The sequence below is a fragment of the Lottia gigantea genome (assembly GCF_000327385.1).
Source record: "Lottia gigantea unplaced genomic scaffold LOTGIsca_92, whole genome shotgun sequence".
Classification (NCBI taxonomy): domain Eukaryota; kingdom Metazoa; phylum Mollusca; class Gastropoda; family Lottiidae; genus Lottia; species Lottia gigantea.
The window spans coordinates 1234375-1249145 of NW_008711014.1; the positions used below are offsets into that span (position 1 = coordinate 1234375).

Below are 14771 nucleotides of genomic sequence, written 5' to 3' on the forward strand. Positions count from 1 at the left end.
GTGCCTTGTAATCACCTTATTACAAAAATAAAAATTTTGACAACCTGTGCAAGGCAAATGAAATCAGTAAGCATAAGCTGTCTTGAAACTTTGTAAGGGCATAGCAATGACAATTACCATCTCCCTCAACATCTGATATGACTCTTTCGAAGTTGCAATCACAAGGATGCAAAGGAATATCAAACATTGGGTGACTTACAGAGGCTGGAGCTGCAGAAGTATCCGCCATATTTGTTGTGCAATACCGGTATTCCTCAAAAAAATTGAACTGTCAACTGTGCAAGAGTTGGATTTAATATGCAAACATGATTTCTCGTAAAGACAAAAATCACAAATCACACTATCTAGACTTTATTGACTCATCATATGAAATCGTGTTTTTCAATTGAAATTGGCCTTTGATTGTGAAATAAGAAATAGAAGTTGGAATCCACACGTGAAACGTGTTTAGGGCTCTTTAATGTTAGAAAATACATTTAGTCATTTTTGTACTTGCATCATTCGACTCTTCCAAAATGTTGTATTCTGTAGTACAAAAAATAACTGTAAGATCATAAATAATTTGAACACACAATAAAATATATCATAGAGCATTCAGAACACCATTCTGCCCATCTGACATTGCTTCCAAGCCAGCTTTTAACGGAATATTCAATTTTTTACTCAGTGAATACGATATAAGTATCGGATTCGAACGCCTCAAACCTTAAAAGTTCTGTCTTGCGCACTGAATTGGCAAATAGCACGCTTCGAGAACCAAAATTTACCAAGGACGAAGAATAGAAGTCTACATTGAAAATGGCAGGAATAATACGAAACGGTTTACTGTCTGCAGCCAGACGATTGTCAAATCCAACAAAGTGTTTCCTTCAAACACCCACAGCTTCTCTCAATGCATCAAATACTAGACTTTTATCCACAAAATTGACTGGAAGCCTTTGGCAAATGAGCAATAACAATGTTTCTAAAACACGTGTTCACCACTTGATGAATTGCAAATGTGGCTGCAGGAGTTATTCCACTGACGGTTGGTTTGAAAAAGTATATTATTAGACAATGTAATTGAATTATGACATGTCAACTTGAATTGTTCTGTGTACATGCTGTATATAAAATGGCATGGAAACAATGTCACTGTCAGATAAAATTAAGCCTACATTGTTTTGGGGGGAGGAGGGGTTGCTAAAAGTGTAATTGGCATGGATTAAGTATGTTTGTACAATATTAAGGACACCATAATCTTGTGTTTTCTCCATGTAATCCAGGGCACATATTCTCGAAACAATCTTAGTGCTCGGATATCCAAGAAACAATGTTAAAAGGTAAGAACCTAGGACATCTTGGCGCTAAGATCGTTTCGAGAATACAGGGCATGTATAAAGTTCTTCCTCAGGTTTGGGTTGTTTTGAATTTTTTACATTTTGAAGCACAATTGGTATTGCCTATGTTATTATTTAGTTATTATTAGTTCAATTTCAGGCCTAAACTTTAACATTTCTATATTTCAGCCGATGAGGAGATGACAAATATTCTAGAAGATGAAATAATGTTAGAATCTGAAAAAGTTTTAGACCTGCCAAAAATTTCGTCATTTAAAGTCGCTAAGCTCGATGGCAGCCACTTTGAACTTGAAAGAAAACAAGGGAATGAAACGTAAGAATGCCTTTGAAATTTCATAGTAGCATTAAGGAACATGAGTTGACTTTTAGAACTAGCTTACAATATATCACATGGAAAATGAAAAAAGTTGAAGTGAAAATGACAAAAGTTAAAGTTGTGTTCTGAGGTTATCGAGAAATGCTGTAGTCAGTCGGAATCATAATTTTGATCTTTGATTTTCATTTTGATTATATCTTTGCAATGGAGATAAATGATAATATAAAATAATACAGGACCTTAAATTTCATTACAAAGAATACATAATTGTTAGAATTCTTGCTGTGTATTTATAGAATATCGATTGAAGTTAACGTGAATGCGGCAGTAGAGTCAGCGGGACCAGCAGAAGAAGGAGAAGATGAAGAAGTAAGATATAGATCATTCTTTTGTATGATTTGATAAGAGTCTATGAAGAGCAGTGGCATTTTCCATGAAGGGGCTGTGGTTCCCACAGAAAATATGCTGGCCTGACTTAAGCACCTCCTATTCTTAACTTTATCATTATATATGGGGATAGAATTGCCTGTTAGTCTCCCTGGATAATTCGGTGTCACATACATTTCTTTAAGGATCAGAGATCCACTAGGGATACTGAATACGGCCATGTTACCCGCAGAAAATAGGCTGGTCCAGCTTAAGCACTTTCAACAATGTCATATCCTTTCCTTTAAGGATCAGAGATCCACTAGGGATCTTGAATACGAAGTTCATTTCTAAAGGAGTGAGAAATTACTGGCTGTTGCCTTCTCCACCCAATTCCACTTGTGAGCTGATGTCATCTATTCTTAGTGCACTGAGCATGAGGCACTTTCTCCTTTCATAGGCACTTGGCTTTTGCCATACATTTTTATCTTGACTTATCCAGGAAGTCTATTGAACTCATGTTATGTCAACCTCGTTGACCTTTGTCTGCTACTGCTTTATTGAATTGTAAATTGTTTGGTTCATTTTCTCATTGTGATTTAACATGTTAATTTGTCATGTTTCAGATGATTTGCAGGCCAGATTTTGAGGTGAATATATCTAAGAAGGGTAGTAAACATGTCTTGTCGATTTTTTGTATGTTTGACAAGTCTGAAGATATGGATGAAGACAGTAAGTATAATGTTGAGGGCACATAAAGGTATTTTTTGCTGATTGCAGCAATTGAATATCAGTCGAAAAATTTGTCTAGGTTTATGTTCATGATTATGTACACCCACATGAATCAGCTGCCAAAAATAATGGCCAATATTTTTGGTCAATTATATATTGACGAATAATGACATAATTCGTGTCAGACATGTTTTGTCGAGCTATCAATATTTGTAAACTAATCGAACTCGATATTGATATCAGTACTCTCTACGATCTGATAGCATTTTGTGTGTTAAATTTCAGTTTCATCTCATAATGAATGATCAGTAACACCACCAGTTGAATTATCGTCTGTTAGGCGATTAGGTGCAGTTAGTTCGAACCCTCCTTAAGGCAAGAACAATTCTGATGCCTGTACCATTGTTTCCGAAAGTTAGCCTAGTGTTGACTTTCACCCAATAATACCACATATTGGTTCGTTTTGTAATGTGAATCTATTTTGTATATGTTACAGTCTTGTAAGTCACAGTTATCTCAATATAAAGTAAATGGTGTTTTTTTTTTCAGCTGATTTATTCATCATCCACTCTATATCTTTATATAATGAAAGTAATGAAGATGCAACATATACACTTCAAGCTGAAAATCTAGATGAAGTGAGTTTAATATTTCTCTCTTGCTATCTTTATTTTAAAGGAATACTACCTCTTAGAATGGACACAAAAATTAAAGTCTCAAACTTGGTCAATTAACTATATATCCATACTAAGAAGAAAATCCATTAAAAAAAAGTAATAACTGGAAAACGCTTCTAGTTTGTTTCAAAATAATTTAGTTTAATGGAAAATATCTTAGTTTATGGATTTAAGGGATTCAGTAGTATGGTTAAGACATCTGGTAAGTCCACTGATGAACAAGGACTCATTTTGGCCAGGTTTAAGAAATTCAATTTTTGATCATCCCAAGATGACTTCCTGACCTATATCTGGGCTTTTTAGGGGAATACCATTCACATATCACCCTAACACATAATAGCATGCGGGGAGAACAGAAATTGAAAGGGATTACAAGGACAGATAACCCTGTATGAAAGACTGCCAGTAAAGAAATAGATTTCATTTATTGCTGATTCTTAATGATAAAAATTTTCTGCATTTCAGGATATGTACAGAATGTTTATGACTTACCTTGAAGATCGTAAACTTGATAAAGATTTTGCAGATGAATTAATAGATTTTGCTACAGTATACGAACATCAGCAATATCTCAAATTCTTGGAAAATATTAAATCATTTGTATCCTCCAAGTGAACAATATGAATTCATCATTAAATAGACACATGAATCAAATTTTCATTTTAACTGTAAATTTAGTGACATACGGATGATCAAAATATAGACATAGTCTATTTCTTACACCATCTGATAGAGTGTTGTTTCAACTACCTGTATCCCTTTTAAGATAAAATTCAAATTAACATGAATCTAATTAAGTTAGATAACAATTTCCTATCTTTTTGGTGTTCTGATAATTTTTGTCCCTACAATGTAGACCAAAAATATGAGAAAACAAAAAATTCGAAATTGTGATTGATTTTAATCAGATTGAGATGCCATGATATTATATAAGATAAAGAATAGAGAGGTTTAAGAAAATGATAAAAAGCCTGAATTTTTGAAATAAAATAAACTGCTATCTTAAACTAGATTATACGCAGACTAGACATGAGATTTTCAATATGAAAAGTGTTATGGATGGTTAAAATTTATTTTTATCAGCTGGTTATAGAAGATACTCTCCTATAGAAGCACTGGCCTAGGTCACAAGTAGAGACTATGGATTTCCACATGAAAACTATTTCAATTCAAACAGAATATGTTTTACGGAAGATTATTCATAGATTATTACTTCTGAAGAGATTACAAGCTAAAATATTTAGTTGTGAAAGTGAATAGAACACTTTAGCCAGTAGCATCACCCATTTAAGATCTGTTGTATTTTTACAAAAACCATGGATGTTTTAAAAAAAAAAAAACAAGAACAGTCCTTTTTGTTACCGATAGAAAAGAATGTTAATTGAAAGAATATGAAGACTATTATGAAAATGAGTTTAATTTTTTTGTGTTAAATCATCCTGAAAGTGTATTGATTGTTTTCTTCATAATCATCGTTAGGCTTTATCTCATTATATATGTTTGTTATAGACTGAAAGAGCGTAAAGGCTTGATATAAGTTGTTTTTCGTAAAAATCTGTACCTGGAAATCTGGAAATGTGTTGATGAGTGGATTGATTGAGTGATATAAGAATCAGCATGATTCAGAGACAGGCAAAAGTAAAGTATTTAACTGGAAAAATGATTTCTTGATAAAATACAATTGTGCCACTCTGTTTGCGAGTTGGACACAGTATTCTCTTAGTATTTCAGTCAGAATAAATCGAGGCATACCTGTTTCTCCAATGCGATATATAGATGGGATATAGTCACCTTACCATAATGATATCACATATGAGGAACTGGTATGGTTAGATTTGTCAGACTGAGTATTTCATATCGAACTTACAGCTTTTGTCAGTTTGTAATATGACTGCTCATTCATAATAAATAAACCAGTAACATTATTTTGTTCATGTATTTTGCTGTAACAATTAGCTTGTTTTATGGAAGATTAAAATTGTAGATCCTTAAATGAATCGCTTTTTAATTTAACTTCTTGCAAGCGTCTTTTTATCCCCTGCACTGACAATGAAAAAAATTTATAGACTAGTTACTACATTGGTTATTTAATCCTCTATTTCTTGAGATCGTTGGCGATTTACAGAACTAAAGGCACCAAAATCGTTCTTCAATTTTATCCTTTATCTGATGTAAATGTTTATGAAATCATTGCAGTGGTAATTTTGAGGGTAATTGTCCTGTTATTTGAACATCAGGGTGGAAGATCAAGCATAGATTTAAATTATTAACACCTCTCAAAATATCCTACAGAAACACCCATCGTATGAGCCATTCTTTGATATGCTTTGGATAGAGATGATGGTCAAGCAGGGATACTGTTGCACTGTTTATGCAATTGTTTGGTGGTACCTTTAAAGTTGCATCAACTGGTTTCGTGCCAGCAAGTAATTTAAGAATGATGAAATATATATGAAGTCTGTGATCGACTTGCAAAGAGCTTGTCGGACTATATTAATGTTAATGACGGTATGTTTTATGCAATGCTTTGCAAATATCCAGTACGAAAGCAGCTTTTGTGGTCAGAATGATGCACTACTTTGATTGAAACGGATTATTTGATATATATCGTTTTGTAACATATTATTAATGCGTAGAGTTGTGTATAAATGATATAAAATTTGTAAATATTTCATGAGAAACGTGATATTCATTCATGCATAATACCACATGTTCATTATCATGTACCATAGGTAACGTCAAGTCAATCATAATAGTCTCTATGAACCAGCCTTACATTCGTGAACAAATACTTATAAAGTCTGGATAGTCGAGAGAAGTGGGAGTGGTTACATTGACCAATGAATGTAACGGAATAAATAGGTTATTTAATCCTCCATTTCTCGAGATCGTTGGCGATTTACAGAACGAAAAGGCACCAAGATCGTTCTTAAATTTTATCCGATATCTGACGTAATTCCTGCGCATATTCTGCGGTTTACGAAATAAAAGTCTTTAGATCTGGACGCCATTGTAAAGATAACGGTATATCTATCTATCAATAAGTGTAACGTTGTGAAACATAGTGGAACATTGTTGATCGTAAAAAAAAATCGGTCAGTGTTAACCAGGACGACTATAGAGTGAAGTGCATATTAGGATATTATATTTTTCGCTTGATTGTTAATTAGAAAACGACTGTTATTCAATGAGACAAAGCGGATACCCTCATTTCCTATTTAATCAGCCCAATGAATTTGGTAAGTGAGAATTAATAAGTATATTGTTTGATTAGCAAATGACCCAACAAGGTTTATTATCATTTATAGCATCATTACTCACTATATACAATAAGTAAATGACCCACTGAGGCATTACAAATTTACAGCTTGGAAAAAAGTAGGCCATTTTTTAAAGTAAATACGCTTTTATTATTTAGAATTTAATCGAAATAGATGCGATGGTGGGTTTTGTAATTGCTAGAAATTGGCAGGGGAAGTCTATCTGTTAGTGCCATTGTGACTGTATTTGTCAACTAGGCATTCTAATGTTAGAGCTCTCTTGAAGGCAATAAAGTTTTATTGTTTTAAACAATTTGTTATTTAGCTATGCTACTGGTGTGTGTTTATTAGCTATGCTACTGGTGTGTGTTTATTAGCTATGCTGGTGTGTATTAATAAGCTATGCTACTGGTGTGTGTTTATTACCTATGCTACTATTGTAACACATGATTTTTGATGTGTTTATTTTTCAGAACATTGTGAAAGTGTTGAGTGTCTAGATCCTCATCATAATAACAATGTAACAAAACATGGAATAGAATGTCGTAGTGTAACCTGGGCTTTAGACTACTCCTATATAGCCTGGTCATCAGGTAACTGTACTGTTCAACTTATACCATGGAATAGAGAACAACGAAAAAGGTGGGTATTGGATTAGATTCAAGTTTAATGAGTTAGCTAAGACCAATTAAAATGAGATAAGGGAGTCTGGATAATTGAAGTTTGAACTTCTGAAGTTTGGTCAGCTTTTTAAAAGTGAGATGTTTGCCTCCATTATGCAATGGCCTTGTAGATTGTAAAAACAAGTTTAATTGAAATTTTTCTTTGAGACACCCTGATCAGAAAGGTTTGAGTTTAGGATTATAATGTCACGCAAGTCACCTGCTAAAGTAAATCCTTGACATATAAGAAGGGAAATAGTCCCAAAGTTCTAGATTAATAGGTGTTTACTCGTACATAATTATCTTCACGATTATATGCTATATGATTTATTTTATTCAGCTGTGATGAAGAGGATATATGCCACTCTAAACATGTCTTGGACTGTAAGGAGGCTGTTTGGTCAATGGCGTTTGGGTCTGGAAGATCTCAGAACAGTCGTACGTCTCGATTCAAATTTGATCAGAATATGATATTAGCTACTGGATTACAGAGTGGTAGGATTAAAATTTGGAATTGCCGAACAGGTATACTGTTAATTTTTTGAAGATTGTGGCCTGTATGCACCTAATAGAATTAGATTTTAAAGAATAGAATTATCTTTGAAAAATTAACCGTTAGTACATTTTGTTAATTGTAATTGAAGATAATTTTATATTTGTATGCACCAACATAAATTTTAAGATAAATAATGTACCCAGTACCATTAGGCTTCACTGCAAGTTAACTAAATTAAAAAGTGAAACCCTAAGAGTCTGTCATATTGCTCTTCTTTGGGTTTTGTGTATGTAATATTGATTATAAAGCAAAATGGAGCTTAGAGTTTTGATATTCCACAATTGGTTACTGTTATAAAGAAACATAAAACACATTGAGAAATAATGTCATAAGAACAGGCCCTGTATTCTCGATCTTAGCACTAGGATGTCCTAGAATCAATGTTAGAAGATAAGAACCTAGGACATTCTAGCGCTAAGATCATTTCAAGAACATGAAGCCAGGACTGAAGTAGAAAACTTGTTAGATTACAAAACATCAGAAAAAAAAAAAGAAATTTTAATCTAATTTTGATTAGATTGGCAGATGTCTACAGTATTGCATATCAGACTGTCTACACTAGGTTATATGCATAGGATAATAATGTGGACAATATTTGAATTATTTCCACTCTCCATATGATTTTTACAGAAAATAAGATTAAGGTTACAACAATGATCAAGGTCTAGATCAGGGGTTTTCAATCTTACTATTATGATCGATTGAATTATTTTTACACTATGTCAAATGAAAAAGAATTTGTAAGAGGTGGGGGGGACTCCTTATTTTTTTTCAAAATGTTATATTTTTATATTTTCAGGGTTATTTTTAATGGTATTATTTGATCATAAGGACACAATCTCAAGTTTACATTTCGCTCCAGACTCAAGTATGTCTTTATTATCGGCCAGTCATGATGGAACTCTGAAACTCTGGGATTTAAACGATGATGGTAACATGTTTCAAACTTTACGACCTCAGAATAAACGTTTACATGGTTGCCGTTGGTCACCTAATACCAAATACATTGCTTCTGTTGGAGATTTTAAAAGTGTAAGTAATACCTTATATTTTTATTGATATTAAATGAATTTAATACTTGTAGATAATCCTCTGATAGGTATTTTTATACACTCACATTGTAATGTGAAGCTGAGGTGTGTCGGTTCATATTCACAAGAATTTGGACAAGTTCGAATTTTGGTACGATTAGATTCAGCACTTGCTATATCAAAAATATGTTGAAGAAAACTTGTTTCTGTTTTTCAAGGTCATTGAGGCTCTCTGCAGTTTCCAGTCTACTTTTCCATATTTGGATGAATAGTAAACAGGAATTTGTAACTATACCATTATGTCCAATGAGGGAAATTCATAGAACTGTCGATTAAATCAATTTGATTTCTACTTTGACTGTTTTACACTGTATTACTGTGTGCGACATGCACTTTCCTACTTGAGTGTACTATATTGTGTGCATTAGCCTTCTTTAAGCTTCCTACTTTGACAGTTTTACACAGTATTACTGTGTGACATGCACTTTCCTACTTGACTGTACTATATTGTCTGCATTAGCCTTCTTTAAGCTTCCTACTTTGACTGTTTTACACTGTATTACTGTGTGACATGCACTTTCCTACTTGAGTGTACTATATTGTGTAGTCTTCTTTAAGCTTCCTACTTTGACTGTTTTACACTGTATTACTGTGTGCGACATGCACTTTCCTACTTGACTGTACTATATTGTCTGCATTAGCCTTCTTTAAGCTTCCTACTTTGACTGTTTTACACTGTATTACTGTGTGACATGCACTTTCCTACTTGACTGTACTATATTGTCTGCATTAGCCTTCTTTAAGCTTCCTACTTAGACTGTTTTACACTGTATTACTGTGTGTGACATGCACTTTCCTACTTGACTGTACTATATTGTCTGCATTGGCCTTCTTTAAGCTTCCTACTTTGACTGTTTTACACTGTATTACTGTGTGTGACATGCACTTTCCTACTTGAGTGTACTATATTGTCTGCATTAGCCTTCTTTAAGCTTCCTACTTTGACTGTTTTACACTGTATTACTGTGTGTGACATGCACTTTCCTACTTGAGTGTACTATATTGTGTGCATTAGCCTTCTTTAAGCTTCCTACTTTGGCTGTTGAACAGAACTATATATAACAGGATGGGCCTAGTCTTTTGATTCCCAATGAAAATGGATCTTTAACATACATAACTTGTAGATTTCCTCTCTCATGCATTATGAATGAAGATTATTAGAATAATTCATCAAGTACATGTTTATTGTCATGTGTTATCTATTTGATGTTTGAGGTCACTTAAACCTTAAACATCCTATCAAGTTCCCATGCATTAATTTCTTTCTGACCTAAATATCATTTGGACTGATCAGTCTACACCAATATTCCTAAAGGTCAAGGTCAAATGACTTATCTTCTGTTTATAACTTGATGACTCGGGAGTACTAGTTAATTTATTCAAAAATTTTATTCACACTTTGACAAGTTTTTCCAATTGCTCATAAACAACCTATGGGGCATGATTCTTGATAAATTTTGATGAAACCTGGTAAAAGTTTTTTTCATCACCCAAGAGTTAAACCTATAGAAAATAGAAAAAAAAACTAAATATATTTTAATATGAGTTATTGCCCTTGTCCTTGAATTTCTAACTTGTAAACACTAGAGAAGGCACAATACTTAACAGTCTAATTAAAATTAGACCAAACTTTCGTTTTGTTTTGTTTTATTAAATTTTATTTTTAACTCAGCCACTTCAGTTAACCAATCAAATTTCTTCACTCTCTCACAAAATACCAGCTCTGGAGAAGGCAGTAATTTGATTGGTGAAAGCGGGGTTAGGTCAAAAGGTTATTTTGAAGAATAAAAATAGAAAGTATGAAAGACAACAGGTCCCAAAAACCTGGTGAAAGTAAATTAAATATAATCTATAGTGATGTGACCACTGTAAACATTATTCTGTAAAGTTTGTTAGTTAGACCAGATCATAAATGTCTGAAGATGTTGGGACATTAGAAGCACTCTAGCATATCAATATTACTGGCAGCCTACTGATATAAGGTCCTTAGGGCCATCTGCCTGGAGAATGTTATAACGACCTGCTACAAGAGAGTGCTATGACATATTCATTCCTCTCTTTGATAACAATTCTAATGGTTTAACATTTGTAGCAGATGCAAAGATGCAAACACATTCTATTTTCTACTATTTCCTTGTTTGATGGACACTTGCCAACATGTCTGTTGTCTCACAACCTCTTTGAAGCAGTTATAGTATTTACTGTAGGCCTATTTTGTTATAGTGCAGAAGATATGCACCATATAATAAATGAAAATTTGACACACAGAGCTATACATAAATAGTTACTTTGTGACAACAGACCCCTTGCTGTTATTTACCATGATACAATTGTTTACAGTTGACCAACTTTCAGTTAAGTCATCTATGTTATGATAAACATCTATTTTGTTTATTAGGCCATCTGGTTTACTGTCACAGTAGGACTGGATTGTAAACAAATTTCTATTATGATGCTGGAGTATTTTTAAAAAATGCTAAAAAACTTAATTTAAAGGTTTTCAGAGATAACCGTATATAGAATGAAAACATTGTGAAAAAGATAAAAAGGTATCTGAACACTCTGAAAAGAGGCTCTCAGATTGTTTGTAAAAATGAAATGAAATGAATGGAGTTTTACGTCCTACTCTTCTGCACCTTGTGGGCTAATGAAGACGGGCAACGCCATGCAGGGTGCCATGAGGGAAATTTTGCCAGGACAGCGGCATTAGCCTGCTCTTTTTCGATTTCCAACTGTCGAGGGATCTTTAACATGCACAGCCTGTAGCACACGAGGCCTCGGTTTATTGTCCCATCCGAACGACTAGACGCTTTTTCCATGTCAGCCCCTCTTACCTGCATCACTGACAGGGGGAAACCGGGTTGAAAAATCCGAAGGTATTATCTCGACCTATGCCGGGATTGAACCCTGGACCTTCAGGTTAGCGAGCAAGCGTCTAACTCAATGAGCCACTGCGGCTCCCTCAGATTGTTTGTAAACAAGTTATTAATTTTATGACTGAAATATGTAATAGAACTTAATTTAACCTGTTAAAAGCTTTGACATTTTGTGACAAGAGCTTTGTGACTTTGTGTGGGTCCAAAGGCAATATTGGTTCTATATTATCTGTGGAAGCTTATTCAAGATTCCATTGACCTTTGACAATAGGATTGATCTATTTAAATAAATATTTTGGCTTGAAGTTTTGTTAAATGTTTACCTTTTATGTTAAGGATTTTCAAGAAATATTTTTTATTATCTGTTCCCACATTTTCCTTAGGTTACTGACAAATCATGAACCATGATCTTTATTTCAGGTTGTTATATGGAGGACCAGTGATTTCAAATTATTACGTAAATTACAAGGACATTATAACAATGTAACTAGCTGTGATTTCTCACCAGATGGTGCTCTGTTAGCCACAGCATCCTACGACACTCGTGTTATTATATGGGATTTCGAGACTGGAGAGATACTCAGGGAATTAGGGTAAGTAGATGGCGCTTTGAAAGGGATTCCCCTGGGAACCCCTGTGGTATGTATTACATGGCGTTGATGTCTTCAATAGCCCAAAATGATGCAAGACAGTACAGTAAGTTGAACACTGTTTCTCTGCAAAATAAGAAATTTCCAAACTTGCACCTTATTGAATTTTTCAGAAGGTGTAACTCTCAAATCACTCTATTTCATGTACTGGATGAAACTTCTAATGTCTTATATTGAATATCATTGTAGACATATGTTTCCAGCCCCTCGTCCTATATATGCTGGTGGTGCTAATGAACATTATATTAGACATGTTGCCTTTTCTTGTGATGGAACTCACCTTGCTTCAGTCTGTGATGATGGGTATGTATTCAAACTTTATATGACTTTGTATCAGACTTCTTGATAGTATTTAAATGAAATTGTCATCTGAATATTACCATCTCAGTTGCATTTATCCAGAGCAAACTTATATTGAAGATGTGTTGGAGAATAAGATGATAATAAATTTGTTAAATGCTGAAAAAGTCATATCAGCCGGTAAAGGAAACATTGAAGGATTTGTAAAGAGATTTTCTAAATGTTTTAGTACACTGATTGATTTGTTGATTTGCACCATTCCAATTTTCAGATGTCTGTGGTTTTTGAAATGCAAAAGTCCATAGATATTTTTAGCGACTTTTGCAATAATAATAATAGTGTTATAAAGGGTCATGCCTTTATAAAATTACAAGAACCAAAGACACCTAAAAATGGAATGTTGCAAAAAGAAATCATAAATAGAAATGCACATGGAAAAATAGATTATTTCTTACAACCCCTTTAAGTGATGAAAAGTCTGCTGTCTTAGGGTTTAATTTTCAAACAAGGTGCTATATTTGTAGGTATACTCGTGTATGGAATCTACAAGAAAGTGAAGATCCAGAAAAAGTAGCAGTTAATGATAATGCCTTATGTTGTTCATTTTCACCAGATGGTACTTTGTTGTCTGTTGGGTAAGTCAACAATTTTCTTCAACCGAAATGAAATATCTAGGTTTCCTGTAGAAGGATTTTCTCTATACTTTGTATGTTTGAAATGGAAAATGAGTGAGGTTTAGTCATTGGAAACTTCAATATTGAGATCAATAGCTCATTCAGGAACATTTTTATTTCATTTACTATTTCCAAAACTTGAATTTGTATTCCCATTTGAAAGTTTTTCAGAGTTGAATTTGTGTTCCGATTTTTTAAAATTTTATTCTATATTCCCATTTCAAAATCACAATTTGAATTTGTGTTCTGATGTTCAAGATTTGAATTTATTGTATTATTATTTCAGAAATAGGCAAGGTGTGGTAGAAGTATTATCCAGTCCAAGAAAAATTGAACGTTTACAACATTTAGCTCGTAGCACTGTACGAAAACATTTACCTACCATTAAGATAGATCATCTTCATTTACCATTTCGCCTTAAAGAATATCTCAAATATAAAGATATTTAAACTAACAGAAATAATCTTTCCTTGCACAAGTTTCTAGGCTTTTGCAGACCTAGTTTTTGTCACATGGACAGGAGTGGTAATTACAGCCAAATCAATGGTTAAGTGATGTAGATAGAGGAGTAAAAAACTTCTTATCTTTGTGTTTTGCTTGAAATTTTTGAAACTGCTGCCACAAAAAGCGCACCACACCACCCATGCCCTGAGTTCTAGTGTACACAATTTATTGAGTTTTTATATCCATCCATTTATATACCAAAGTTAGGTTGAGGGTTGATCATAGACTCCCCAGGTTAAGGATCATTTTCACAATAGCTAATTTGATCAAGTTCTTTTGTTTTTCCATAGACTTGAATATGTTATATTCTATTACCTCCACTAACAATAGCTAAATCTGTCAACATATTGTCTGCGTCTACCTCTATGTATACCAAAATATAGTAATAAAGTTAGGAAATGTAGTCAGAACCAAAGGTGATAGATTTAGATATAGATTAAGATTAGATTTGATTATGTTTTTAAAATTCAAATATTGGAAACCAGTGGTACAATTTTAGTACCTGTACCTGGGTTCAGATGGAATGGAATTTGAAAAGTTTGTAGAAATACTGCTAGCTGTGAGTTTGTTTGTAAAGCATAAGGTGTTTCTTGATAGTTAAAACTGGGAATATGTGTCAGATTGAAAATGATAATTTCTGATCAATTGTACAATCATTCTTGTCATTAGAAGGTATAATACTTGTTGTACAAAATCTGTTTGCTTTTTTTTTCATCATAACATTTAGTTTTACCAGGTAACTCTGCATTATTACTATTTTTAAGACA

General features: G+C 33.4%; 2 protein-coding genes across 2 annotated transcripts; both read left to right on the forward strand.

Annotated features, from left to right (window-relative positions):
* The first annotated feature begins 728 nt into the window (after window positions 1-728).
* On the forward strand, window positions 729-5437 carry LOTGIDRAFT_204901 (hypothetical protein). The gene is made up of 6 exons (XM_009068683.1): window positions 729-1027; window positions 1509-1653; window positions 1953-2025; window positions 2649-2754; window positions 3304-3392; window positions 3897-5437. Exons 1-6 carry the CDS (start codon window positions 799-801, stop codon window positions 4044-4046), a joined length of 792 nt encoding a protein of 263 aa, XP_009066931.1. The 5' UTR covers window positions 729-798; the 3' UTR covers window positions 4047-5437.
* An 871-nt stretch (window positions 5438-6308) lies between these two features.
* On the forward strand, window positions 6309-14083 carry LOTGIDRAFT_198013 (hypothetical protein). Its single transcript, XM_009068684.1, has 8 exons — window positions 6309-6670; window positions 7165-7333; window positions 7694-7878; window positions 8709-8941; window positions 12297-12469; window positions 12716-12829; window positions 13351-13461; window positions 13787-14083. The coding sequence occupies exons 1-8, from the start codon at window positions 6619-6621 to the stop codon at window positions 13947-13949; spliced, it is 1200 nt and encodes a 399-aa protein (XP_009066932.1). The 5' UTR covers window positions 6309-6618; the 3' UTR covers window positions 13950-14083.
* Window positions 14084-14771: the final 688 nt, after the last annotated feature.

Bases quoted from the DNA above. Each gene is read 5' to 3' on its own strand.
- LOTGIDRAFT_204901 (XM_009068683.1), top strand. From the start codon at position 799: ATGGCAGGAATAATACGAAACGGTTTACTGTCTGCAGCCAGACGATTG. The intron at 1,028-1,508 runs GTTGGTTTGAAA...TCTATATTTCAG, and splicing joins CAGGAGTTATTCCACTGACG to CCGATGAGGAGATGACAAAT. The intron at 2,755-3,303 runs GTAAGTATAATG...TTTTTTTTTCAG, and splicing joins TGAAGATATGGATGAAGACA to CTGATTTATTCATCATCCAC.
- LOTGIDRAFT_198013 (XM_009068684.1), top strand. From the start codon at position 6,619: ATGAGACAAAGCGGATACCCTCATTTCCTATTTAATCAGCCCAATGAA. The intron at 8,942-12,296 runs GTAAGTAATACC...TCTTTATTTCAG, and splicing joins CTGTTGGAGATTTTAAAAGT to GTTGTTATATGGAGGACCAG. The intron at 13,462-13,786 runs GTAAGTCAACAA...TTATTATTTCAG, and splicing joins GGTACTTTGTTGTCTGTTGG to AAATAGGCAAGGTGTGGTAG.